This window comes from Mobula birostris, chromosome 16, assembly GCF_030028105.1.
Source record: "Mobula birostris isolate sMobBir1 chromosome 16, sMobBir1.hap1, whole genome shotgun sequence".
In the NCBI taxonomy this organism is placed as follows: domain Eukaryota; kingdom Metazoa; phylum Chordata; class Chondrichthyes; order Myliobatiformes; family Myliobatidae; genus Mobula; species Mobula birostris.
The window spans coordinates 76,414,386-76,439,198 of record NC_092385.1 but is presented as its reverse complement, the minus strand read 5'-3'; the positions used below and the strand labels follow the sequence as shown (position 1 = coordinate 76,439,198).

The 24,813-nt window shown below is 56.1% G+C and overlaps 1 protein-coding gene across 1 annotated transcript in view; it reads right to left on the bottom strand.

Annotated features, from left to right (window-relative positions):
- LOC140210818 (interleukin-17 receptor E-like) overlaps positions 1-24,813 on the bottom strand; it is a 100,156-nt gene that overhangs the window by 49,099 nt on the left and 26,244 nt on the right. The window contains exons 2-4 of the mRNA XM_072280084.1: positions 6,696-6,802; positions 1,613-1,736; positions 281-420 (exon numbers count right to left, since the gene is read on the bottom strand). Coding sequence (XP_072136185.1) covers positions 281-420; positions 1,613-1,736; positions 6,696-6,797 — 366 coding nt within the window. The 5' untranslated portion in view covers positions 6,798-6,802. The remainder of the gene's footprint in view (positions 1-280; positions 421-1,612; positions 1,737-6,695; positions 6,803-24,813) is intronic.

Sequence of the window (24,813 nt, the reverse complement as noted above, 5' to 3'; positions counted from 1 at the left end):
TTCTGTGGTGTGCTTCATGACTTCAAACCATTACAAAACCCTCTAGGGGAATGAAGTAATTTTGATGAAGGCTCCACACCTCATCAAGGATCTCCTGAAAATGGAAGCTTTCAGTCCAAGGAACTGTTGGGATAAAGCCACTTACAAACACGAAATGGATAGCTGTATTTAACTTTATATCCTGGAGTTCACCTTGAACGTTATTAACAAGGCCTTAATGTCATAAGAACCAAAACCTCTCCTACCTCTTAAAAGAGCTAAACTTCTGCCAGTTTCTTACCAGCTGAACTGAATTCTTGTTTAGCTCGCGGCATATCAGGCCTCGCTTGTAACATAACGTAGCCTTCACAGTATGCCCTGGCGGAACAGTAACTGCGATCTGCTTCTGCTCGGGATTAACAGTGTAACTGATCTTTGGCCCTAAGGAGAAACAGAAGAATGGTTGTATATATTTAAAATAAATTCACGTAATATTTATATAGATGTCATTCTTATTATCATAAAGGGGTGGCGTCATCTGATATGTTGATGCCTAAATTGTCACCTGATATATTCATTCCCAGGTGGACATTGATTTAACAAGGGTTGTACAAAAAGGGCTGGATAGATAGACTTCAGAATGTTTTTTTATTTTTTTGATGTTGCTTTGTCAGCCAATATGACTGACAATGTTAATAAACATTCTTAATTCCTTCTGAATTAATCCAGGATTAAAATCTCTTAGATACAAGTTGCCTGTACAATTATCTGCTCTGGTGCCCTTTTCCCACACACTGAACAGAAATGGTAAAATATACTTGTCAAGTACCCATTCACTTCATTCTGTTGCCTTGAGTTACTTATCTGACTCCAGTTGCCATTTTGGACACATCACTGCACACATGACTAACATCCTGCTCTCAGAGGTAGTCAGATTTCTGTGAAGGAAACTACTCTGCTTAGTTTTGAAGTGTGTACAACATAGGCTTGATCACATGTCTATCCAGTATCTTCCCCATATCTACAGTGTTTAAACCTTCTCTCCAACACTGCATTGATAAACTGACACCAATTTTAAGTTACTCCTCCCACTAATTCCACTTGCCACCTCCCTCCCTTTATTCTCTGCTCAGCCTTCCCCTCCTATCAGATTCCATCAGCCTTTGTCACCCCCACTGATCACCTCCCAGTTTTTGACATTATTCTCACTCTCCCCTCTCCATCATCTACCTATCATCCTCATTCCTCATAGACCCATCTGTCACCAGCCACCTCTTCCCCTCACCTTTATGCACTATCTGCCCTCTCTCTTTTAGTCAAGATGAAGGGTCTTATCATTAAACGTTAAGTGTCCATTCCTTTCATAGATGCTGCCTGGCCAAGCTGACTTCCTCCATCACTTTGTGTGTTGCTCCAGATTACAGCATTTTCAATATTTTATGTCTGCAGTTTAAAGCCGCCCCTCCCAATTCTAAAGAGTCATGCACATTTGCTTGTATGAGGCCTTCAGAATGAATAGGCAGATGAATTGTACTCATTATGACATGCTAACACAGCTCTTTATAAACACACTGCTTTGTAAAGATCAATATAACACTTACACCTCAGTATAGAAGTACTTAAAAATTCATACCCTTTTCATAATCTTCCACGTGGTAAGTTTTAATCAATCGGGATCCATAATTTGGGATTGTCTTCACTGCAATCTCCACTTCAGTATTACCATGTGATTCAAAGCATTCAAAGACAAAGTCCACCTGTATTCATGAAGAAAAGAGGAATTCCTTGAATATCTTCAACTGCAGATTGTAATACATGCTCAGCAAATAATCACTTCTGGGAAGTTTGGGTATATCACCTGAAGCTGAGGCAAAGCAAAGATGTGCTGAAGTAAGGGGGTTGCAGAATGTATCACAGTGAAGCAATGCTAAAGATTTAGCCAAGGAAGGCAATCAAGAGGCATTGAGCTTCATGTTATACCAAGACTCCATTAATGGCATATGGCCATTGCCCCTGCATGCACTCCTGTTGAAAAGAGGCAATTCATACACTTTGTGACGATGCTTTGGACCACTGCTATGGTCTCCTCCTCTCACGAAGGATTTATAGGCCAGAGATTTAGTTAGCTGCTTTCCCACTGTTTCCTATTCCTGAAAACATCAATGCTGCAAAATTGCTTTAAAGTATGGTAAGAATAAAAATGACCCAGTGATTCATGACCCAGGCTCAGTTATCTCAAAGTAATTCTTTATGTGTCACCATACATCCCCTTAACATTCATTTTATTGCAGGCATCACAGTAAACAAAGAAACACAAAAGAATCAATGAAAAACTACCCACAAAAACTGACAGTGAGCCCATAGGGTAGGGAGTCAGTTCAGAGTTGAGGTGAGTGAAGTTATCCACTCTGGTTCAGGAGCCTGATGTCATACGGTCATAGAAACAGCAACAGGTCCCTTGGCTGAAGGGTAATAACCTTTCCCGAACCTGCTGGTTTGGGACCCAAGCTTCCTGAACCTCCTTCCCAGTGGCAGCAGTGAGAAGAAAGCATGGTGGGTGCTGGGTGTTCTTGATGATGGACGCTGCTTTCTTGTGTCAGTGCTTCTTGTAGGTGTGCTCAGCAGTGGGGAGGGTTTCGCCTGTGGTGGATTTGGCTGTAACCGCCATTTTCTTTGGCTTTTCCGTTCCTGGGCATACCAGGTCATGATGAAACCGATCAGGATGTTGTGCATCTATAGAAGTGTATCAATGTTTTAGATGACATTCCAAATCTGCACAAACTGTTGTGCTTTCTTCCTAATAGCGCTTATGTGCTGGACCCAGGCCAGACCCTCTGAAATAATAATACCAAAGAATTTAAAGTTACCTTCTCCACCTTTAGTTCCCTAATGAGGACTGGCTCATGGATCTCTGGTTTCTTCCTCTTGTAGTCAATAATCAGCTCTTTGGTCTTGTTGACATTGATTGAGAGGTCCCTGTTATGGCACCACTCAGCCAGATTTCCAATCTCCATCCTGTATACTGATTGATCATCACCTTTGATTTGGCCTTCGACAGTGGTGTCATCAGCAAACTTAAATATGTTCAGCTGTCCTGGTCGGTTTCATAGTCTGGTGAAAGGAAGCCAAGTCTAGATGCAGGGCTCAGTACTGCTGCCAACAGGTGACATTCTAACCCTTGTCTCCCATCCCCCTCAAAGTTCAAAGTAAAATTTTATAGTAGAGTACATACATGTCACCACATACAGACCTGAGATTCTTTTCCTGTGGGCATACTCGGCAAATCTATAGAACAGTAACTGTAAACATTGGAACTGTTAACTATAAACAATTCGTGCAAGTACAGATATAAATAAATAGCAACAAATAGCAAATATGAAATAACAATATAACTAAATGAGTGTAGCTATTTCCTTTTGTTCAAGAGCCTGATGATTGAGCGGTAGTAACTGTTCTTGAACTGGTGGTGTGAGTCCTGAGGCTCTTGTTCCTTCTACCTTCTTCTCGATGGCAGCAGCGAGAAAAGAGCATGGCCTGGGTGGTGACGATCTTTGATGATGGATGCTACTTTTCTATGGCAGCATTTCATGTAGATGTGCTCAAAGGTCGGGAGGGTTTTCCTAGTGATGTACTGAGCAGAATCCACTACCTTTTGTAGGATTTTTCCACTCAAAGGCATTGGTGTTCCCACACCAAGCTGTAATGCAGCCGGTCAGCAACCTTTCCACCTCGGCACATAGAAGTTTGCCAAGGTTTTCGATGACATCCCGAACCTCCACAGACTCCTGAGGAAGTCAAGGCACTGCTGTGCTTTCTTCACAATAATATTTATTTGAGGGCATCATGTAGTTTTGTGAGTGTTTGCTTATAATCGGCTGGTGGTGGTGCATAAACTGCCGTCAGGATCACAGATGATCGCTCTTGAGACAAGTAGAATGGTCTACTTTTAATTGTTAGCTGTTCTAAGTTGGTGAACAAGAAGTTGACATAACACCAATGTCCGTGCACCAACGAGAATTGACTACAAAGCACATGCTGTCATTCCTTTCCTCACCAGAATTCAAGGTTCGATCCATTCTGAAAACTGTAAAATCTTCTGGTCTGATAACTGTGTCTGGCGTGTTCACTGTTAAGCAAGTCAATTGAGAACTGCTTCATTTGCCTCTGATACAGCAGTCTTGCCCTGACATCATCAATCTTATTTTCATGTGACTGCACATTTGCTAACAAGATGGTAGGCAGAGAGGCTTCATCCTTTGCCCTTCAGCCTGGTTTGAATCCCACCTCTCCTGCTGTGTTTTCAGCCTTGTCCTTGGCATTGACCCTTAAAGACATCGCAAGTCAGGGGTACTTCAGGTATAAGACATTAGGCCACTAGGATTTTTAAGCAACACTGCGTGCTATTTACAGATGTGGAACTAGGAAACAACCAACTTTAAAATTTCAGAAGTGAATTGGGGCTCAAATGTGAAAGGTGGGAAGGAGAAAGAGAACATAGGAGTAGGACTAATTGGTAGCTCCTTAAGAGTGAGTGTAATGCCACAAGGGAAATGGCCATAAGATCATTTCAGGATTCTTGTCACACCATATATTCACTGTAATTATTCTGATACTCTATAAAATAAATGGTTAAATTCTCAAGTGTGCATAACGTCATTCCCAAAACCTTTAAATGAACAACTTCCAATGGTTAAAGCCAATGACCAAATTACGCTACCCAGGACTGTTTACTGCAATCTTACTGACAAAATCAGTGACAATCTCAGTGACAAAAGACACTGTGAAAGTCTCCAAGGATTTGGAACTCACTGCCGTCAGACATTTAGCACTCAAGAGTTACAGTATTTGAGGGCAAGGAAAATAGAAAGGATTCAAAAGTGTATTTGTTTTTGCTGGACTAGTTTTGATGTGCATTTATAAAGTACATTGAAAGTCGTAAGACACTAGCAGTATGGTAGAAATTCCAGGAAACCGGGATCATGAGGTGTGTGAAGTTACCATAACTAGAGAGAAGGTTCTTGGAAAACTGAAAGATCTGAAGGGAGATAAGTCACCTGAACCAGATGATGCACATCTCAGGGTTCTGAAAGAGGTGGACGAAGAGATTGTGGAGGCATTAGTAATCATCTTTCAAGAAACACTAGTTTCTGGAATGGTTCCAGAACACTGGAAAATTGCAGATGTCACTCCATTCTTCAGGAAGGGAAGGAGGTAGAAGAAAGGAAACTATAGGTCAGCTAATCTGACCTCAGTGGTTGGGAAAATGTTGGGGTCGATTATTAAGGATGAGATCGCTGGGTACTTGGAGGCACGTGATAAAATAGGCCACAGTCAGCATGGTTTCCTCAAAGGAAAATCTTGTCTGACAAAATCTGTTGAAATTCTTTGAAGAAATAATGAGCAGGATAGACCAAGGAGAAGTGGTTTATGTTGTGTACCTGGATTTTCAGAAGGTCTTTGACAAGGTGCCTCACATGAGGCTGCTTAACAAGCTACGAGCCCGTGGTATTACAGGAAATATTCTAGCATGGATAAAGCAGTGACTGATTGGCAGGAGGCAGAGTGGGAATAAAGGGAGCCTTTTCTGGCTGGCTGGCTATGAATAGTGGTGTTCCACAGGGATCTGTGTTGGGACCAATTCTTTTTACGTTATATGTCAATGATGGATGATGGAATTGATGGTTTTGTTGAAAAGTCTGCAGATGTTATGAAGATAGGTGGAGGGACAGGTAGTTCTGAGGAAGTAGAGAGGCTACAGAAGGATTTAAGGCAGATTGGGAGAATGGGTGATGAAATGGCAGATGGAATATAGGTGTCAGAAAGTGTATAGTCATACAGTTTGGTAGAAGAAAAGATAGGGTTGACTGTTTTCTAAGTGGAGAGAAAGTACAAAAAAAAACTGAGGGGCAAAGGGACTTGGGAGTCCTTGCTCAGGACTCCCTAAAGGTTAATTTTCACATTAAGTCTGTGGTGAAGAAGGCAATTGCAATGTCAGCATTTGAGAGGACTAGAATATAAAAGCAATGTTAGCATATCAAGAGGGCTAGAATATAAAAGCAAGACTGTAATATTGAAACTTTATAAATCACCGGTGAGGCCTCACTTGGAGGACTGTGAGCAGGTTCAAGCCCCTTATCTTAGAAAGGATGTGCTGCAACTAGACGGGGTTCAAAGAAGATGTTTGATAGAGTATGAAGAGGATGTTTCCTACAGTGAGAGAGTCTTAAACCAGAGGACACAGCCTCAGAATAAAGGGGTGTCCTTTTAGACCAGAGATGAGAAGGAATTTATTTAACCAGAGAGCAAATCTGTGGAATTCTTTGCCACAGGGAGCTATGGAGGCCAAGTCTTTATGTATATCTAAGGCAGAGAGAGGTGGACAGATTCTTGATTGGTCAGGGCATGAAGAGATATGGGAGAAGGCAGGAGATTGGGGCTGAGAGGAAAATTGGATCAGCCATGATGAAATGACGGAGCAGAATCAATGGGCCAAATGGCCTAATTCAACTCCTATATCTTATGGTCTTGTATTCTTATTGCTTCTTGTCACAGCTGAAAGTAAGTGAGGTGACACTAATGATGAAGACAAAGTTGAGGCCAAGCAGAGATGTGCTGAAATAAGAAGGGTACAACAGGTACAGAGTAGAAAGCTTCTGGGCTAAATGACCTATTCCTTTGTCACAGATTCTATACAGTGCAACGTAAAGATAACTCACAGCATTGAGAGGCTGTTTGTGGTTCTTCCATCGGATCTGGATCTCATTGTTTCTGTTGCTTTTATATTCGAAGAAGTGAATTTGCACTCCCTCTATTTTCATGGGCACTGTGGAGAGAGAGAGAGAGAGAGAAACAAACACGAGAGTAAAGAAATTCATTTTAAATCTGATACCAAAAGGAGAACAGAATAAGCAGCATTATTAGCCAAAAAATTGACAAAATAGACTTATTAGAGAGACCAGAGCATGGGGCAGCAAATCGACATCTGTTTCAGGGGGGAAAATTGCATTTCAGAATCAGAACCAGGTTTAGTATCACCAGCATATGTTGTGAAATTGGTTAACTTTGCAGCAGCAGTACAAAGCAATATATGATAAATATAGGGAAAAAGCTGAATTACAGTAAGTATATAATGTACTGCATATTAAATAGGTAAATTAAAAAACAGAAATTATAAAAATGCAGTGAGATAGTGTTTGTGGGTTCAATGTCCATTTCACAATCGGATGGCAGAGGGGAAGAAGCTGTTCCTGTATAGCTGAGTGTGCGACTTCAGGCTTCTGTAGCTCCTTCCTGTTGGTAACAGTGAGAAAAGGGCATGCCCTGAGTGGAGGGGGTCCTTAATGGTACAGGAAATGATTGACGGGAAATCAAATTTGAATTGTGGGTTTAAACAAACTTTGAACAGTCCTTGTCCAAGCTCAGGCCTGGATTCAGATTGAGTTTAAGATTCATTTATTAACACATGTACATCGAAACATACAACGAAATGCGCAGTTTGCATTAACAACCAACACAACGTGGGCCAGTCCACAAGGTTTGTTGCAAAATCCAGCACCGACAGAGCAAGTCTACAATATTCAGAACAAAAAAGGACACAAGAGAGCGGGAGACGGTGGGGAAGAGGGAGAAACTGACAGGGGTGAGGGGGAGACGGTGGGGAAGAGGGAGAAACTGATGGGGGGTGGGGGGAGATGGTGGGGAAGAGGGAGAAAGTGACAGGGGAGAGGGGGAGATGGTGGGAAGAGGGAGAAACAGACGGGGGTGAGGGGGAGATGGTGGGGAAGAGGGAGAAACTGACGGGGGTGAGGGGGAGATGGTGGGGAATAGGGGGAAACTGACAGGGGTGAGGGGGAGACGGTGGGGAAGAGGGAGAGACTGATAGGGGTGAGGGGGAAACGGTGGGGAAGAGGGAGAAACTGACATGGGTGAGGGGGAGACAGTGGGGAAGAGGGAGAAACTGAGGGGGGGTGAGGGGGAGACGGTGGGGAAGAGGGGGAAACTGATGGGGGTGAGGGGGAGACGGTGGGGAAGAGGGAGAGACTGATATGGGTGAGGGGGAGACGGTGGGGAAGAGGGAGAAACTGACGGGGGTGAGGGGGAGACGGTGGGGAAGAGGTGGAAATTGACGGGTGTGAGGGGGAGACGGTGGGGAAGAGGGGGAAACTGACGGGGGTGAGGGGGAGACGGTGGGGAAGAGGTGGAAACTGATGGGTGTGAGGGGGAGACGGTGGGGAAGAGGGGGAAACTGACGGGGCTGAGGGGGAGATGGTGGGGAAGAGGGAGAAACTGACGGGGGTGAGGGGGAGATGGTGGGGAAGAGGGAGAAACTGACGGGGTGAGGGGGAGACGGTGGGGAAGAGGGAAAAAATGACGGAGGTGAGGGGGAGACGGTGGGGAAGATGGGGAAACTGACAGGGGGTGAGGGGGTGAGGGTGGGGAAGGGGGAGAAACTGAGGGGTGAGGGGGAGATGGTGGGGAAGACGGAGAAACTGACGGGGCTGAAGGGGAGATGGTGGGGAAGGGGGAGAAACTGACGGGGGTGAGGGGGAGACGGTGATGAAGAGGGAGAAACTGACAGGGGTGAGGGAGAGACAGCGGGGAAGAGGGAGAAACTGACAGGGGTGAGGGGGAGACGGTGGGGAAGAGGGGGAAACTGACGGGGGTGAGGGGGAGATGGTGGGGAAGACGGAGAAACTGACGGGTGGGGGGAGACGGTGGGGAAGAGGGGGAAACTTACGGGGGTGAGGGGGAGACGGTGGGGAAGAGGGAGAGACTGATAGGGGTGACGGGGAGACGGTGGGGAAGAGGAGGAGACTGACGGGGGTGAGGGGGAGATGGTGGGGAAGACGGAGAAACTGACGGGTGGGGGGAGACGGTGGGGAAGAGGGAGAAACTGAAGGGGGTGAGGGGGAGATGGTGGGGAAGAAGGAGAAACGGACGCGGGTGAGGGGGAGACGGTGGGGAAGAGGGAGAAACTGATGGGGGTGAAGGGGAGACGGTGGGGAAGATGGAGAAACTGACGGGGGTGAGGGGGAGACGGTGGGGAAGAGGGAGAAACTGACGGGGGTGAGGGGCAGACGGTGGGGAAGAGGGAGAAACTGACGGGGTGAAGGGCAGACGGTGGGGAAGAGGGAGAAACTGACGGGGGTGAGGGGCAGACGGTGGGAAAGAGGGAGAAACTGATGGGGGTGAGGGGGAGATGGTGGGGAAGAGGGAGAGACTGATATGGGTGAGGGGGAGACGGTGGGGAAGACAGAGAAACTGACGGGGGTGAGGGGGAGACAGTGGGGAACAGGGAGAAACTGACGGGGGTGAGGGGCAGGCGGTGGGGAGGAGGGAGAAACTGACGGGGTGAGGGGGAGACGGTGGGGAAGAGGGAGAAACTGATGGGGGTGACGGGGAGACTGTGGGGAAGAGGGAGAAACTGATGGGGGTGAGGGGGAGACAGTGGGGAAGAGGGAGAAACTGACGGGGGTGATGGGGAGACGGTGGGGAAGACGGAGAAACTGACGGGAGTTGAGGGGGAGACGGTGGGGAAGAGGGAGATACGGTGGGGAAGACAGAGAAACTGACGGGTGTGAGGGGCAGACGGTGCGGAAGAGGGGGAGACGGTGGGGAAGAGGGAGAAACTGACGGGGGATGAGGGGGAGATGGTGGGGAAGAGGAAGAAACTGATGGGGGTGAGGGTGAGACGGTGGGGAAGAGGGGGAAACTGACAGGGTGAGGGGGAGACGGTGGGGAAGAGGGAGAAACTGACAGGGGTGGGGACAGACGGTGGGGAAGGGGGGAGACGGTGGGGAAGAGGGAGAAACTGACGGGGGATGAAGGGGAGATGGTGGGGAAGAGGAAGAAACTGACGGGGGTGAGGGTGAGACGGTGGGGAAGAGGGGGGAACTGACAGGGTGAGGGAGAGACGGTGGGGAAGGGGAAGAGACTGATAGGGGTGAGAGGGAGACGGTGGGGAAGAGGGAGAAACTGACAGGGGTGAGGGGGAGATGGTGCGGAAGAGGGAGAAACTGACGGGGGTGAGGGGGAGACGGTGGGGAAGAGGGAGATACGGTGGGGAAGACGGAGAAACTGACGGGTGTGAGGGGGAGACGGTGGGGAAGAGGGGGAAACTAACAGGGTGAAGGGGAGACAGTGGGGAAGAGGAAGAGCCTGATAGGGGTGAGGGGGAGACGGTGGGGAAGAGGGAGAAACTGACAGGGGTGAGGGGGAGACGGTGCGGAAGAGGGAGAAACTGACGGGGGTGAGGGGGAGACGGTGGGGAAGAGGGAGATACGGTGGGGAAGACGGAGAAACTGACGGGTGTGAGGGGGAGACGGTGGGGAAGAGGGGGAGACGGTGGGGAAGAGGGAGTAACTGACGGGGGATGAGGGGGAGATGGTGGGGAAGAGGAAGAAACTGACGGGGGTGAGGGTGAGACGGTGGGGAAGAGGGGGAAACTAACAGGGTGAAGGGGAGACAGTGGGGAAGAGGAAGAGCCTGATAGGAGTGAGGGGGAGACGGTGGGGAAGAGGGAGAAACTGAGAGGGGTGAGGGGGAGACGGTGCGGAAGAGGGAGAAACTGACGGGGGTGAGGGGGAGACGGTGCGGAAGAGGGAGATACGGTGGGGAAGACGGAGAAACTGACGGGTGTGAGGGGGAGATGGTGGGGAAGAGGGGGAGACGGTGGGGAAGAGGGAGTAACTGACGGGGGATGAGGGGCAGATGGTGGGGAAGAGGAAGAAACTGACTGGGGTGAGGGTGAGACGGTGGGGAAGAGGGGGAAACTGACAGGGTGAGGGGGAGACGGTGGGGAAGAGGGAGAAACTGACAGGGGTGAGGGGGAGACAGTGCGGAAGAGGGAGAAACTGACGGAGGTGAGGGGGAGACAGTGAGGAAGAGGGAGAAACTGACGGGGTGAGGGGGAGACGGTGGGGAAGAGGAAGAAACTGACGGGGGTGACGGTGAGACGGTGGGGAAGAGGGGGAAACTGACAGGGTGAGGGGGAGACGGTGGGGAAGGGGAAGAGACTGATAGGGGTGAGAGGGAGACGGTGGGGAAGAGGGAGAAACTGACAGGGGTGAGGGGGAGACAGTGCGGAAGAGGGGGAAACTGACAGGGTGAGGGGGAGACGGTGGGGAAGAGGGAGAAACTGACAGGGGTGAGGGGGAGACAGTGCGGAAGAGGGAGAAACTGACGGGAGTTGAGGGGGAGACGGTGGGGAAGAGGGAGATACGGTGGGGAAGACAGAGAAACTGACGGGTGTGAGGGGCAGACGGTGCGGAAGAGGGGGAGACGGTGGGGAAGAGGGAGAAACTGACGGGGGATGAGGGGGAGATGGTGGGGAAGAGGAAGAAACTGATGGGGGTGAGGGTGAGACGGTGGGGAAGAGGGGGAAACTGACAGGGTGAGGGGGAGACGGTGGGGAAGAGGGAGAAACTGACAGGGGTGGGGACAGACGGTGGGGAAGGGGGGAGACGGTGGGGAAGAGGGAGAAACTGACGGGGGATGAAGGGGAGATGGTGGGGAAGAGGAAGAAACTGACGGGGGTGAGGGTGAGACGGTGGGGAAGAGGGGGGAACTGACAGGGTGAGGGGGAGACGGTGGGGAAGGGGAAGAGACTGATAGGGGTGAGAGGGAGACGGTGGGGAAGAGGGAGAAACTGACAGGGGTGAGGGGGAGATGGTGCGGAAGAGGGAGAAACTGACGGGGGTGAGGGGAAGACGGTGGGGAAGAGGGAGATACGGTGGGGAAGACGGAGAAACTGACGGGTGTGAGGGGGAGACGGTGGGGAAGAGGGGGAAACTAACAGGGTGAAGGGGAGACAGTGGGGAAGAGGAAGAGCCTGATAGGGGTGAGGGGGAGACGGTGGGGAAGAGGGAGAAACTGACAGGGGTGAGGGGGAGACGGTGCGGAAGAGGGAGAAACTGACGGGGGTGAGGGGGAGACGGTGGGGAAGAGGGAGATACGGTGGGGAAGACGGAGAAACTGACGGGTGTGAGGGGGAGACGGTGGGGAAGAGGGGGAGACGGTGGGGAAGAGGGAGTAACTGACGGGGGATGAGGGGGAGATGGTGGGGAAGAGGAAGAAACTGACGGGGGTGAGGGTGAGACGGTGGGGAAGAGGGGGAAACTAACAGAGTGAAGGGGAGACAGTGGGGAAGAGGAAGAGCCTGATAGGAGTGAGGGGGAGACGGTGGGGAAGAGGGAGAAACTGAGAGGGGTGAGGGGGAGACGGTGCGGAAGAGGGAGAAACTGACGGGGGTGAGGGGGAGACGGTGCGGAAGAGGGAGATACGGTGGGGAAGACGGAGAAACTGACGGGTGTGAGGGGGAGATGGTGGGGAAGAGGGGGAGACGGTGGGGAAGAGGGAGTAACTGACGGGGGATGAGGGGCAGATGGTGGGGAAGAGGAAGAAACTGACTGGGGTGAGGGTGAGACGGTGGGGAAGAGGGGGAAACTGACAGGGTGAGGGGGAGACGGTGGGGAAGAGGGAGAAACTGACAGGGGTGAGGGGGAGACAGTGCGGAAGAGGGAGAAACTGACGGAGGTGAGGGGGAGACAGTGAGGAAGAGGGAGAAACTGACGGGGTGAGGGGGAGACGGTGGGGAAGAGGAAGAAACTGACGGGGGTGACGGTGAGACGGTGGGGAAGAGGGGGAAACTGACAGGGTGAGGGGGAGACGGTGGGGAAGGGGAAGAGACTGATAGGGGTGAGAGGGAGACGGTGGGGAAGAGGGAGAAACTGACAGGGGTGAGGGGGAGACAGTGCGGAAGAGGGGGAAACTGACAGGGTGAGGGGGAGACGGTGGGGAAGAGGGAGAAACTGACAGGGGTGAGGGGGAGACAGTGCGGAAGAGGGAGAAACTGACGGAGGTGAGGGGGAGACAGTGAGGAAGAGGGAGAAACTGACGGGGGTGAGGGGGAGACGGTGGGGAAGAGGCAGAAACTGACGGGGGTGAGGGAGAGACGGTGGGGAAGAGGGAGATACAGTGGGGAAGACGGAGAAACTGACGGGTGTGAGGGGGAGACGGTGGGGAAGAGGGGAAGACGGTGGGGAAGAGCGAGAAACTGACGGGGGATGAGGGGGAGATGGTGGGGAAGGGGGGAAACTGACAGGGTGAGGGGGAGACGGTGGGGAAGGGGAAGAGACTGATAGGGGTGAGAGGGAGACGGTGGGGAAGAGGGAGATATGGTGGCGAAGACGGAGAAACTGACGGGTGTGAGGGGGAGATGGTGGGGAAGAGGGGGAGACGGTGGGGAAGAGGGAGTAACTGACGGGGGATGAGGGGGAGATGGTGGGGAAGAGGAAGAAACTGACGGGGGTGAGGGTGAGACGGTGGGGAAGAGGGGGAAACTGACAGGGTGAGGGGGAGACGGTGGGGAAGAGGGAGAAACTGACAGGGGTGAGGGGGAGACAGTGCGGAAGAGGGAGAAACTGACGGAGGTGAGGGGGAGACAGTGAGGAAGAGGGAGAAACTGACGGGGTGAGGGGGAGACGGTGGGGAAGAGGAAGAAACTGACGGGGGTGACGGTGAGACGGTGGGGAAGAGGGGGAAACTGACAGGGTGAGGGGGAGACGGTGGGGAAGGGGAAGAGACTGATAGGGGTGAGAGGGAGACGGTGGGGAAGAGGGAGAAACTGACAGGGGTGAGGGGGAGACAGTGCGGAAGAGGGGGAAACTGACAGGGTGAGGGGGAGACGGTGGGGAAGAGGGAGAAACTGACAGGGGTGAGGGGGAGACAGTGCGGAAGAGGGAGAAACTGACGGAGGTGAGGGGGAGACAGTGAGGAAGAGGGAGAAACTGACGGGGGTGAGGGGGAGACGGTGGGGAAGAGGCAGAAACTGACGGGGGTGAGGGGGAGACGGTGGGGAAGAGGGAGATACAGTGGGGAAGACGGAGAAACTGACGGGTGTGAGGGGGAGACGGTGGGGAAGAGGGGAAGACGGTGGGGAAGAGCGAGAAACTGACGGGGGATGAGGGGGAGATGGTGGGGAAGGGGGGAAACTGACAGGGTGAGGGGGAGACGGTGGGGAAGGGGAAGAGACTGATAGGGGTGAGAGGGAGACGGTGGGGAAGAGGGAGATACGGTGGCGAAGACGGAGAAACTGACGGGTGTGAGGGGGAGATGGTGGGGAAGAGGGGGAGACGGTGGGGAAGAGGGAGTAACTGACGGGGGATGAGGGGGAGATGGTGGGGAAGAGGAAGAAACTGACGGGGGTGAGGGTGAGACGGTGGGGAAGAGGGGGAAACTGACAGGGTGAGGGGGAGACAGTGCGGAAGAGGGAGAAACTGACGGGGGTGAGGGGGAGACGGTGGGGAAGAGGAAGAGACTGATAGGGGTGAGAGGGAGACGGTGGGGAAGAGGGAGAAACTGACAGGGGTGAGGGGGAGGGTGCGGAAGAGGGAGAAACTGACGGGGGTGAGGGGAAGACGGTGGGGAAGAGGGAGAAACTGACGGGGGTGAGGGGGAGATGGTGGGGAATAGGGGGAAACTGACGGGGTGTGAAGGGGAGACGGTGGGGAAGATGGGGAAACTGATGGGGGTGAGGGGGAGACGGTGGGGAAGAAGGGGAAACTGACAGGGGTGAGGGGGAGACAGTGGGGAAGAGGGAGAGACTGATAGGGGTTAGGGGGAAACGGTGGGGCAGAGGGAGAAACTGACATGGGTGAGGGGGAGACAGTGGGGAAGAGGGAGAAACTGACGGGTGTGAGGGGGAGACGGTGGGGAAGAGGGGGAGACGGTGGGGAAGAGCGAGAAACTGACGGGGATGAGGGGGAGATGGTGGGGAAGGGGGGAAACTGACAGGGTGAGGGGGAGACGGTGGGGAAGGGGAAGAGACTGATAGGGGTGAGAGGGAGACGGTGGGGAAGAGGGAGAAACTGACAGGGGTGAGGGGGAGACGGTGCAGAAGAGGCAGAAACTGAAGGGGGTGAGGGGGAGACGGTGGGGAAGAGGGAGATACGGTGGGGAAGATGGAGAAACTGACGGGTGTGAGGGGGAGATGGTGGGGAAGAGGGGGAGACGGTGGGGAAGAGGGAGTAACTGATGGGGGATGAGGGGGAGATGGTGGGGAAGAGGAAGAAACTGACGGGGGTGAGGGTGAGATGGTGGGGAAGAGGGGGAAACTAACAGGGTGAGGGGGAGACAGTGCGGAAGAGGGAGAAACTGACGGGGGTGAGGGGGAGACAGTGAGGAAGGGAGAAAATGACGGGGGTGAGGGGGAGACGGTGGGGAAGAGGCAGAAACTGACGGGGGTGAGGGGGAGACGGTGGGGAAGAGGGAGATACGGTGGGGAAGACGGAGAAACTGACGGGTGTGAGCGTGAGACGGTGGGGAAGAGGGGGAGACGGTGGGGAAGAGGGAGAAACTGACGGGGGATGAGGGGGAGATGATGGGGAAGAGGAAGAAACTGACGGGGGTGAGGGTGAGACGGTGGGGAAGAGGGGGAAACTGACAGGGTGAGGGGGAGACGGTGGGGAAGAGGAAGAGACTGATAGGGGTGAGAGGGAGACGGTGGGGAAGAGGGAGAAACTGACAGGGGTGAGGGGGAGGGTGCGGAAGAGGGAGAAACTGACGGGGGTGAGGGGAAGACGGTGGGGAAGAGGGAGAAACTGACGGGGGTGAGGGGGAGATGGTGGGGAATAGGGGGAAACTGACGGGGTGTGAGGGGGAGACGGTGGGGAAGATGGGGAAACTGATAGGGGTGAGGGGGAGACGGTGGGGAAGAAGGGGAAACTGACAGGGGTGAGGGGGAGACAGTGGGGAAGAGGGAGAGACTGATAGGGGTTAGGGGGAAACGGTGGGGAAGAGGGAGAAACTGACATGGGTGAGGGGGAGACAGTGGGGAGAGGGAGAAACTGAGGGGGGTGAGGGGGAGACGGTGGGGAAGAGGGGTAAACTGACGGGTGTGAGGGGGAGATGGTGGGGAAGAGGGGGAAACTGACGGGGCTGAGGGGGAGATGGTAGGGAAGAGGGTGAAAATGACGGAGGTGAGCGGGAGACGGTGGGGAAGATGGGGAAACTGACGGGGGTTGAGGGGGTGAGGGTGGGGAAGAGGGAGAAACTGACAGGGGTGAGGGGGAGACGGTGGGGAAGACGGAGAAACTGATGGGGGTGAGGGGGAGACGGTGGGGAAGACGGAGAAACTGACGAGGGTGAGGGGGAGACGGTGGGGAAGAGGGAGATACGGTGGGGAAGACAGAGAAACTGACGGGTGTGAGGGGGAGACGGTGCGGAAGAGGGGGAGACGGTGGGGAAGAGGGAGAAACTGACGGGGGATGAGGGGGGGATGGTGGGGAAGAGGAAGAAACTGATGGGGGTGAGGGTGAGACGGTGGGGAAGAGGGGGAAACTAACAGGGTGAAGGGGAGACAGTGGGGAAGAGGATGAGCCTGATAGGGGTGAGGGGGAGACGGTGGGGAAGAGGGAGAAACTGAGAGGGGTGAGGGGGAGACGGTGCGGAAGAGGGAGAAACTGACGGGGGTGAGGGGGAGACGGTGGGGAAGAGGGAGAAACTGACGGGGGTGAGGGTGAGACGGTGGGGAAGAGGGGGAAACTGACAGGGTGAGGGGGAGACGGTGGGGAAGAGGGAGAAACTGACAAGGGTGAGGGGGAGACAGTGCGGAAGAGGGAGAAACTGACGGGGGTGAGGGGGAGACAGTGAGGAAGAGGGAGAAACTGACGGGGGTGAGGGGGAGACGGTGGGGAAGAGGCAGAAACTGACAGGGGTGAGGGGGAGACGGTGGGGAAGCGGGAGATACGGTGGGGAAGACGGAGAAACTGACGGGTGTGAGGGGGAGATGGTGGGGAAGAGGGGGAGACGGTGGGGAAGAGGGGGAAACTGACGGGGTTGAGGGGGAGATGTTGGGGAAGAGGGAGAAACTGACGGGGGTGAGCGGGAGACGGTGGGGAAGATGGGGAAACTGATGGGGGTGAGGGGGAGACGGTGGGGAAGAAACTGATGGTGGTGAGGGTGAGACGGTGGGGAAGAGGGGGAAACTAACAGGGTGAGGGGGAGTCAGTGGGGACGAGGGAGAAACTGAGAGCGGTGAGGGGGAGACGGTGCGGAAGAGGGAGATACGGTGGGGAAGACGGAGAAACTGACGGGTGTGAGGGGGAGACGGTGGGGAAGAGGGAGTAACTGACGGGGGATGAGGGGGAGATGGTGGGGAAGAGGAAGAAACTGACGGGGGTGAGGGGGAGACGGTGGGGAAGAGGGAGATACGGTGGGGAAGACAGAGAAACTGACGGGTGTGAGGGGGAGACGGTGCGGAAGAGGGGGAGACGGTGGGGAAGAGGGAGAAACTGACGGGGGATGAGGGGGGGATGGTGGGGAAGAGGAAGAAACTGATGGGGGTGAGGGTGAGACGGTGGGGAAGAGGGGGAAACTAACAGGGTGAAGGGGAGACAGTGGGGAAGAGGATGAGCCTGATAGGGGTGAGGGGGAGACGGTGGGGAAGAGGGAGAAACTGAGAGGGGTGAGGGGGAGACGGTGCGGAAGAGGGAGAAACTGACGGGGGTGAGGGGGAGACGGTGGGGAAGAGGGAGAAACTGACGGGGGTGAGGGTGAGACGGTGGGGAAGAGGGGGAAACTGACAGGGTGAGGGGGAGACGGTGGGGAAGAGGGAGAAACTGACAAGGGTGAGTGGGAGACAGTGCGGAAGAGGGAGAAACTGACGGGGGTGAGGGGGAGACAGTGAGGAAGAGGGAGAAACTGACGGGGGTGAGGGGGAGACGGTGGGGAAGAGGCAGAAACTGACAGGGGTGAGGGGGAGACGGTGGGGAAGCGGGAGATACGGTGGGGAAGACGGAGAAACTGACGGGTGTGAGGGGGAGATGGTGGGGAAGAGGGGGAGATGTTGGGGAAGAGGGAGAAACTGACGGGGGTGAGCGGGAGACGGTGGGGAAGATGGGGAAACTGACGGGGGGTGAGGGGGTGAGGGTGGGGAAGAGGGAGAAACTGACAGGGGTGAGGGGGAGACGGTGGGGAAGACGGAGAAACTGATGGGGGTGAGGGGGAGACGGTGGGGAAGAAACTGATGGTGGTGAGGGTGAGACGGTGGGGAAGAGGGGGAAACTAACAGGGTGAGGGGGAGTCAGTGGGGACGAGGGAGAAACTGAGAGGGGTGAGGGGGAGACGGTGCGGAAGAGGGAGATACGGTGGGGAAGACGGAGAAACTGACGGGTGTGAGGGGGAGACGGTGGGGAAGAGGGAGTAACTGACGGGGGATGAGGGGGAGATGGTGGGGAAGAGGAAGAAACTGACGGGGGTGAGGGTGAGACGGTGGGGAAGACGGGGAAACTGACAGGGTGAGGGGGAGACGGTGAGGAAGAGGAAGAGACTGATAGGGGTGAGGGGGAGACGGTGGGGAAGAGGGAGAAACTGACAGGGGTGAGGGGGAGACAGTGCGGAAGAGGGAGAAACTGATGGGGGTGAGGGGGAGACAGTGAGGAAGAGGGAGAAACTGACGGGGGTGAGGGGGAGACGGTGGGGAAGAGGCAGAAACTGACGGGGGTGAGGGGGAGATGGTGGGGAAGAGGGAGATACGGTGGGGAAGTCGGAGAAACTGACGGGTGTGAGGGGGAGACGGTGGGGAAGAGGGGGAGACGGTGGGGAAGAGGGAGTAACTGACGGGGGATGAGGGGGAGATGGTGGGGAAGAGGAAGAAACTGACGGGGGTGAGGGGGAGATGGTGGGGAAGAGGGAGATATGGTGGGGAAGAGGGAGAAACTGACGGGGGTGAGGGGGAGACGGTGGGGAAGAGGGGGAACTGACAGCGGTGAGGGGGAGACGGTGGGGAAGAGGGGGAAACTGATGCGGGTGAGGGTGAGACGGTGGGGAAGAAGGGGAAACTGACAGGGGTGAGGGGGAGACAGTGGGGAAAAGGGAGAGACTGATAGGGGTTAGGGGGAAATGGTGTGGAAGAGGGAGAAACTGACATGGGTGAGGGGGAGACAGTGGGGAAGAGGGAGAAACTGAGGGGGGTGAGGGGGACACGGTGGGGAAGAGGGGTAAACTGACGGGTGTGAGGGGGAGATGGTAGGGAAGAGGGAGAAAATGACGGAGGTGAGCGGGAGACGGTGGGGAAGATGGGGAAACTGACGGGGGGTGAGGGGGTGAGGGTGGGGAAGAGGGAGAAACTGACAGGGGTGAGGGGGAGACGGTGGGGAAGACGGAGAAACTGATGGGGGTGAGGGGGAGACGGTGGGGAAGACGGAGAAACTGACGAGGGTGAGGGGGAGACGGTGGGGAGGAGGGAGATACGGTGGGGAAGACAGAGAAACTGACGGGTGTGAGGGGGAGACGGTGCGGAAGAGGGAGATACGGTGGGGAAGACGGAGAAACTGACGGGTGTGAGGGGGAGACGGTGGGGAAGAGGGAGTAACTGACGGGGGATGAGGGGGAGATGGTGGGGAAGAGGAAGAAACTGACGGGGGTGAGGGTGAGACGGTGGGGAAGACGGGGAAACTGACAGGGTGAGGGGGAGACGGTGAGGAAGAGGAAGAGACTGATAGGGGTGAGGGGGAGACGGTGGGGAAGAGGAGAGAACTGACAGGGGTGAGGGGGAGGCAGTGCGGAAGGGGGAGAAACTGATGGGGGTGAGGGGGAGACAGTGAGGAAGAGGGAGAAACTGACGGGGGTGAGGGGGACACGGTGGGGAAGATGCAGAAACTGACGGGGGTGAGGGGGAGATGGTGGGGAAGAGGGAGATACGGTGGGGAAGACGGAGAAACTGACGGGTGTGAGGGGGAGACGGTGGGGAAGAGGGGGAGACGGTGGGGAAGAGGGAGTAACTGACGGGGGATGAGGGGGAGATGGTGGGGAAGAGGAAGAAACTGATGGGGGTGAGGGGGAGATGGTGGGGAAGAGGGAGATATGGTGGGGAAGAGGGAGAAACTGATGGGGGTGAGGGGGAGACGGTGGGGAAGAGGGGGAACTGACAGGGGTGAGGGGGAGACGGTGGGGAAGAGGGGGGAAACTGATGGGGGTGAGGGGGAGACGGTGGGGAAGAAGGGGAAACTGACAGGGGTGAGGGGGGAGACAGTGGGGAAGAGGGAGAGACTGATAGGGGTTAGGGGGAAATGGTGGGGAAGAGGGAGAAACTGACATGGGTGAGGGGGAGACAGTGGGGAAGAGGGAGAAACTGAGGGGGGTGAGGGGGGAGACGGTGGGAAGAGGGGTAAACTGACGGGGTGTGAGGGGGAGATGGTAGGGAAGAGGGAGAAAATGACGGAGGTGAGCGGGAGACGGTGGGGAAGATGGGGAAACTGACGGGGGGTGAGGGGGTGAGGGTGGGGAAGAGGGAGAAACTGACAGGGGTGAGGGGGAGACGGTGGGGAAGACGGAGAAACTGATGGGGGTGAGGGGGAGACGGTGGGGAAGACGGAGAAACTGACGAGGGTGAGGGGGAGACGGTGGGGAGGAGGGAGATACGGTGGGGAAGACAGAGAAACTGACGGGTGTGAGGGGGAGACGGTGCGGAAGAGGGGAAGACGGTGGGGAAGAGGGAGAAACTGACGGGGGATGAGGGGGGGATGGTGGGGAAGAGGAAGAAACTGATGGGGGTGAGGGTGAGACGGTGGGGAAGAGGGGGGAAACTAACAGGGTGAAGGGGAGACAGTGGGGAAGAGGATGAGCCTGATAGGGGTGAGGGGGAGACGGTGGGGAAGAGGGAGAAACTGAGAGGGGTGAGGGGGGAGACGGTGCGGAAGAGGGAGAAACTGACGGGGGTGAGGGGGAGACGGTGGGGAAGAGGGAGAAACTGACGGGGGTGAGGGTGAGACGGTGGGGAAGAGGGGGAAACTGACAGGGTGAGGGGGAGACGGTGGGGAAGAGGGAGAAACTGACAAGGGTGAGGGGGGAGACAGTGCGGGAGAGGGAGAAACTGACGGGGGTGAGGGGGAGACAGTGAGGAAGAGGGAGAAACTGACGGGAGTGAGGGGGAGACGGTGGGGAAGAGGCAGAAACTGACAGGGGTGACGGGGAGACGGTGGGGAAGCGGGAGATACGGTGGGGAAGACGGAGAAACTGACGGGTGTGAGGGGGAGATGGTGGGGGAAGAGGGGGAGACGGTGGGGAAGAGCGGGAAACTGACGGGGCTGAGGGGGAGATGTTGGGGGAAGAGGGAGAAACTGACGGGGGTGAGCGGGAGACGGTGGGGAAGATGGGGAAACTGACGGGGGGTGAGGGGGTGAGGGTGGGGAAGAGGGAGAAACTGACAGGGGTGAGGGGGAGACGGTGGGAAGAAACTGATGGTGGTGAGGGTGAGACGGTGGGGAAGAGGGGGAAACTAACAGAGTGAGGGGGAGTCAGTGGGGACGAGGGAGAAACTGAGAGGGGTGAGGGGGGAGACGGTGCGGAAGAGGGAGATACGGTGGGGAAGACGGAGAAACTGACGGGTGTGAGGGGGGAGACGGTGGGAAGAGGGAGTAACTGACGGGGGATGAGGGGGAGATGGTGGGGAAGAGGAAGAAACTGACGGGGGTGAGGGTGAGACGGTGGGGAAGACGGGGAAACTGACAGGGTGAGGGGGAGACGGTGGGGAAGAGGAAGAGACTGATAGGGGTGAGGGGGAGACGGTGGGGAAGAGGGAGAAACTGACAGGGGTGAGGGGGAGACAGTGCGGAAGAGGGAGAAACTGATGGGGGTGAGGGGGAGACAGTGAGGAAGAGGGAGAAACTGACGGGGGTGAGGGGGAGACGGTGGGGAAGAGGCAGAAACTGACGGGGGTGAGGGGGAGATGGTGGGGAAGAGGGAGATACGGTGGGGAAGACGGAGAAACTGACGGGTGTGAGGGGGAGACGGTGGGGAAGAGGGAGTAACTGACGGGGGATGAGGGGGAGATGGTGGGGAAGAGGAAGAAACTGACGGGGGTGAGGGGGAGATGGTGGGGAAGAGGAAGAAACTGACGGGGGTGAGGGGGAGATGGTGGGGAAGAGGGAGATATGGTGGGGAAGGAAACTGACGGGGGTGAGGGGGAGACGGTGGGGAAGAGGGGGAACTGACAGGGGTTGGGGAGACGGTGGGGAAGAGGGAGTAACTGACGGGGGATGAGGGGGAGATGGTGGGGAAGAGGAAGAAACTGACGGGGGTGAGGGGGAGATGGTGGGGAAGAGGGAGATATGGTGGGGAAGAGGGAGAAACTGACGGGGGTGAGGGGGAGACGGTGGGGAAGAGGGGGAACTGACAGGGGAGGGGGAGACAGTGGGGAAGAGGGGGAAACTGATGGGGGTGAGGGGAGACGGTGGGAAGAAGGGGAAACTGACAGGGGTGAGGGGGAGACAGTGGGGAAGAGGGAGAGACTGATAGGGGTTAGGGGGAAATGGTGGGGAAGAGGGAGAAACTGACATGGGTGAGGGGGAGACAGTGGGGAAGAGGGAGAAACTGAGGGGGGTGAGGGGGAGACGGTGGGGAAGAGGGGTAAACTGACGGGTGTGAGGGGGAGATGGTAGGGAAGAGGGAGAAAATGACGGAGGTGAGCGGGAGACGGTGGGGAAGATGGGGAAACTGACGGGGGGTGAGGGGGTGAGGGTGGGGAAGAGGGAGAAACTGACAGGGGTGAGGGGGAGACGGTGGGAAGACGGAGAAACTGATGGGGGTGAGGGGAGACGGTGGGGAAGACGGAGAAACTGACGAGGGTGAGGGGGAGACGGTGGGGAGGAGGGAGATACGGTGGGGAAGACAGAGAAACTGACGGGTGTGAGGGGGAGACGGTGTGGAAGAGGGGAAGACGGTGGGGAAGAGGGAGAAACTGACGGGGATGAGGGGGGGATGGTGGGGAAGAGAAGAAACTGATGGGGGTGAGGGTGAGACGGTGGGGAAGAGGGGGAAACTAACAGGGTGAAGGGGAGACAGTGGGGAAGAGGATGAGCCTGATAGGGGTGAGGGGAGACGGTGGGGAAGAGGGAGAAACTGAGAGGGGTGAGGGGGAGACGGTGCGGAAGAGGGAGAAACTGACGGGGGTGAGGGGGAGACGGTGGGGAAGAGGGAGAAACTGACGGGGGTGAGGGTGAGACGGTGGGGAAGAGGGGGAAACTGACAGGGTGAGGGGGAGATGGTGGGGAAGAGGGAGAAACTGACAAGGGTGAGGGGGAGACAGTGCGGAAGAGGGAGGAAACTGACGGGGGTGAGGGAGAGACCAGTGAGGAAGAGGAGAAACTGACGGGGGTGAGGGGGAGACGGTGGGGAAGAGGCAGAAACTGACAGGGGTGAGGGGGAGACGGTGGGGAAGCGGGAGATACGGTGGGAAGACGGAGAAACTGACGGGTGTGAGGGGAGGAGATGGTGGGGAAGAGGGGGGAGACGGTGGGGAAGAGGGGAAACTGACGGGGCTGAGGGGGAGATGTTGGGAAGAGGAGAAACTGACGGGGGTGAGCGGGAGACGGTGGGGAAGATGGGGAAACTGACGGGGGGTGAGGGGGTGAGGGTGGGGAAGAGGGAGAAACTGACAGGGGTGAGGGGAGACGGTGGGGAAGACGGAGAAACTGATGGGGTGAGGGGGAGACGGTGGGGAAGAAACTGATGGTGGTGAGGGTGAGACGGTGGGGAAGAGGGGGAAACTAACAGGGTGAGGGGAGTCAGTGGGGACGAGGAGAAACTGAGAGGGGTGAGGGGGAGACGGTGCGGAAGAGGGAGATACGGTGGGGAAGACGGAGAAACTGACGGGTGTGAGGGGGAGACGGTGGGGAAGAGGGAGTAACTGACGGGGGATGAGGGGGAGATGGTGGGGAAGAGGAAGAAACTGACGGGGGTGAGGGTGAGACGGTGGGGAAGACGGGGAAACTGACAGGGTGAGGGGGAGACGGTGGGGAAGAGGAAGAGACTGATAGGGGTGAGGGGGGGAGACGGTGGGGAAGAGGGAGAAACTGACAGGGGTGAGGGGGAGACAGTGCGGAAGAGGAGAAACTGATGGGGGTGAGGGGGAGACAGTGAGAAAGAGGGAGAAACTGACGGGGGTGAGGGGGGGGGGGGGGGAGACGGTGGGAAGAGGCAGAACTGACGGGGGTGAGGGGGAGATGGTGGGGAAGAGGGAGATACGGTGGGGAAGACGGAGAAACTGACGGGTGTGAGGGGGAGACGGTGGGGAAGAGGGAGTAACTGACGGGGGATGAGGGGGAGATGGTGGGGAAGAGGAAGAAACTGACGGGGGTGAGGGGAGATGGTGGGGAAGAGGAAGAAACTGACGGGGGTGAGGGGGAGATGGTGGGAAGAGGGAGATATGGTGGGGAAGAGGGAGAAACTGACGGGGGTGAGGGGGAGACGGTGGGGAAGAGGGGGAACTGACAGGGGTGAGGGGGAGACGGTGGGGAAGAGGGGGAAACTGACGGGGTGAGGGGGAGATGGTGGGGAAGAGGGAGAGACTGATAGGGGTGAGGGGGAGACGGTGGGGAAGAGGGGGAGACTGACGGGGGTGAGGGGAGACGGTGGGGAAGAGGGAGAAACTGACGGGGGTGACGGGAGACTGGGGAAGAGGGAGAAACTGACGGGGGTGAGGGGGAGACAGTGGGGAAGAGGGAGAAACTGACGGGGGTGAGGGGGAGACAGTGGGGGAGAAACTGACAGGGTGAGGGGGAGACGGTGGGGAAGAGGGAGAAACTGACGGAGGTGGAGAGGGAGACGGTGGGGAACACAGAGAAACTGACGGGGGTGAGGGGGGCGATAGTGGGGAACAGGGAGAAACTGACGGAGGTGAGGGGGAGACGGTGGGGAAGAGGGAGAAACTGATGGGGGTGAGGGGGAGACGGTGGGGAAGAGGGAGAAACTGACGGGGTGAGGGGGGAGACTGTGGGGAAGAGGGAGAAACTGACGGGGGTGAGGGGGAGATAGTGGGGAAGAGGGAGAAACTGA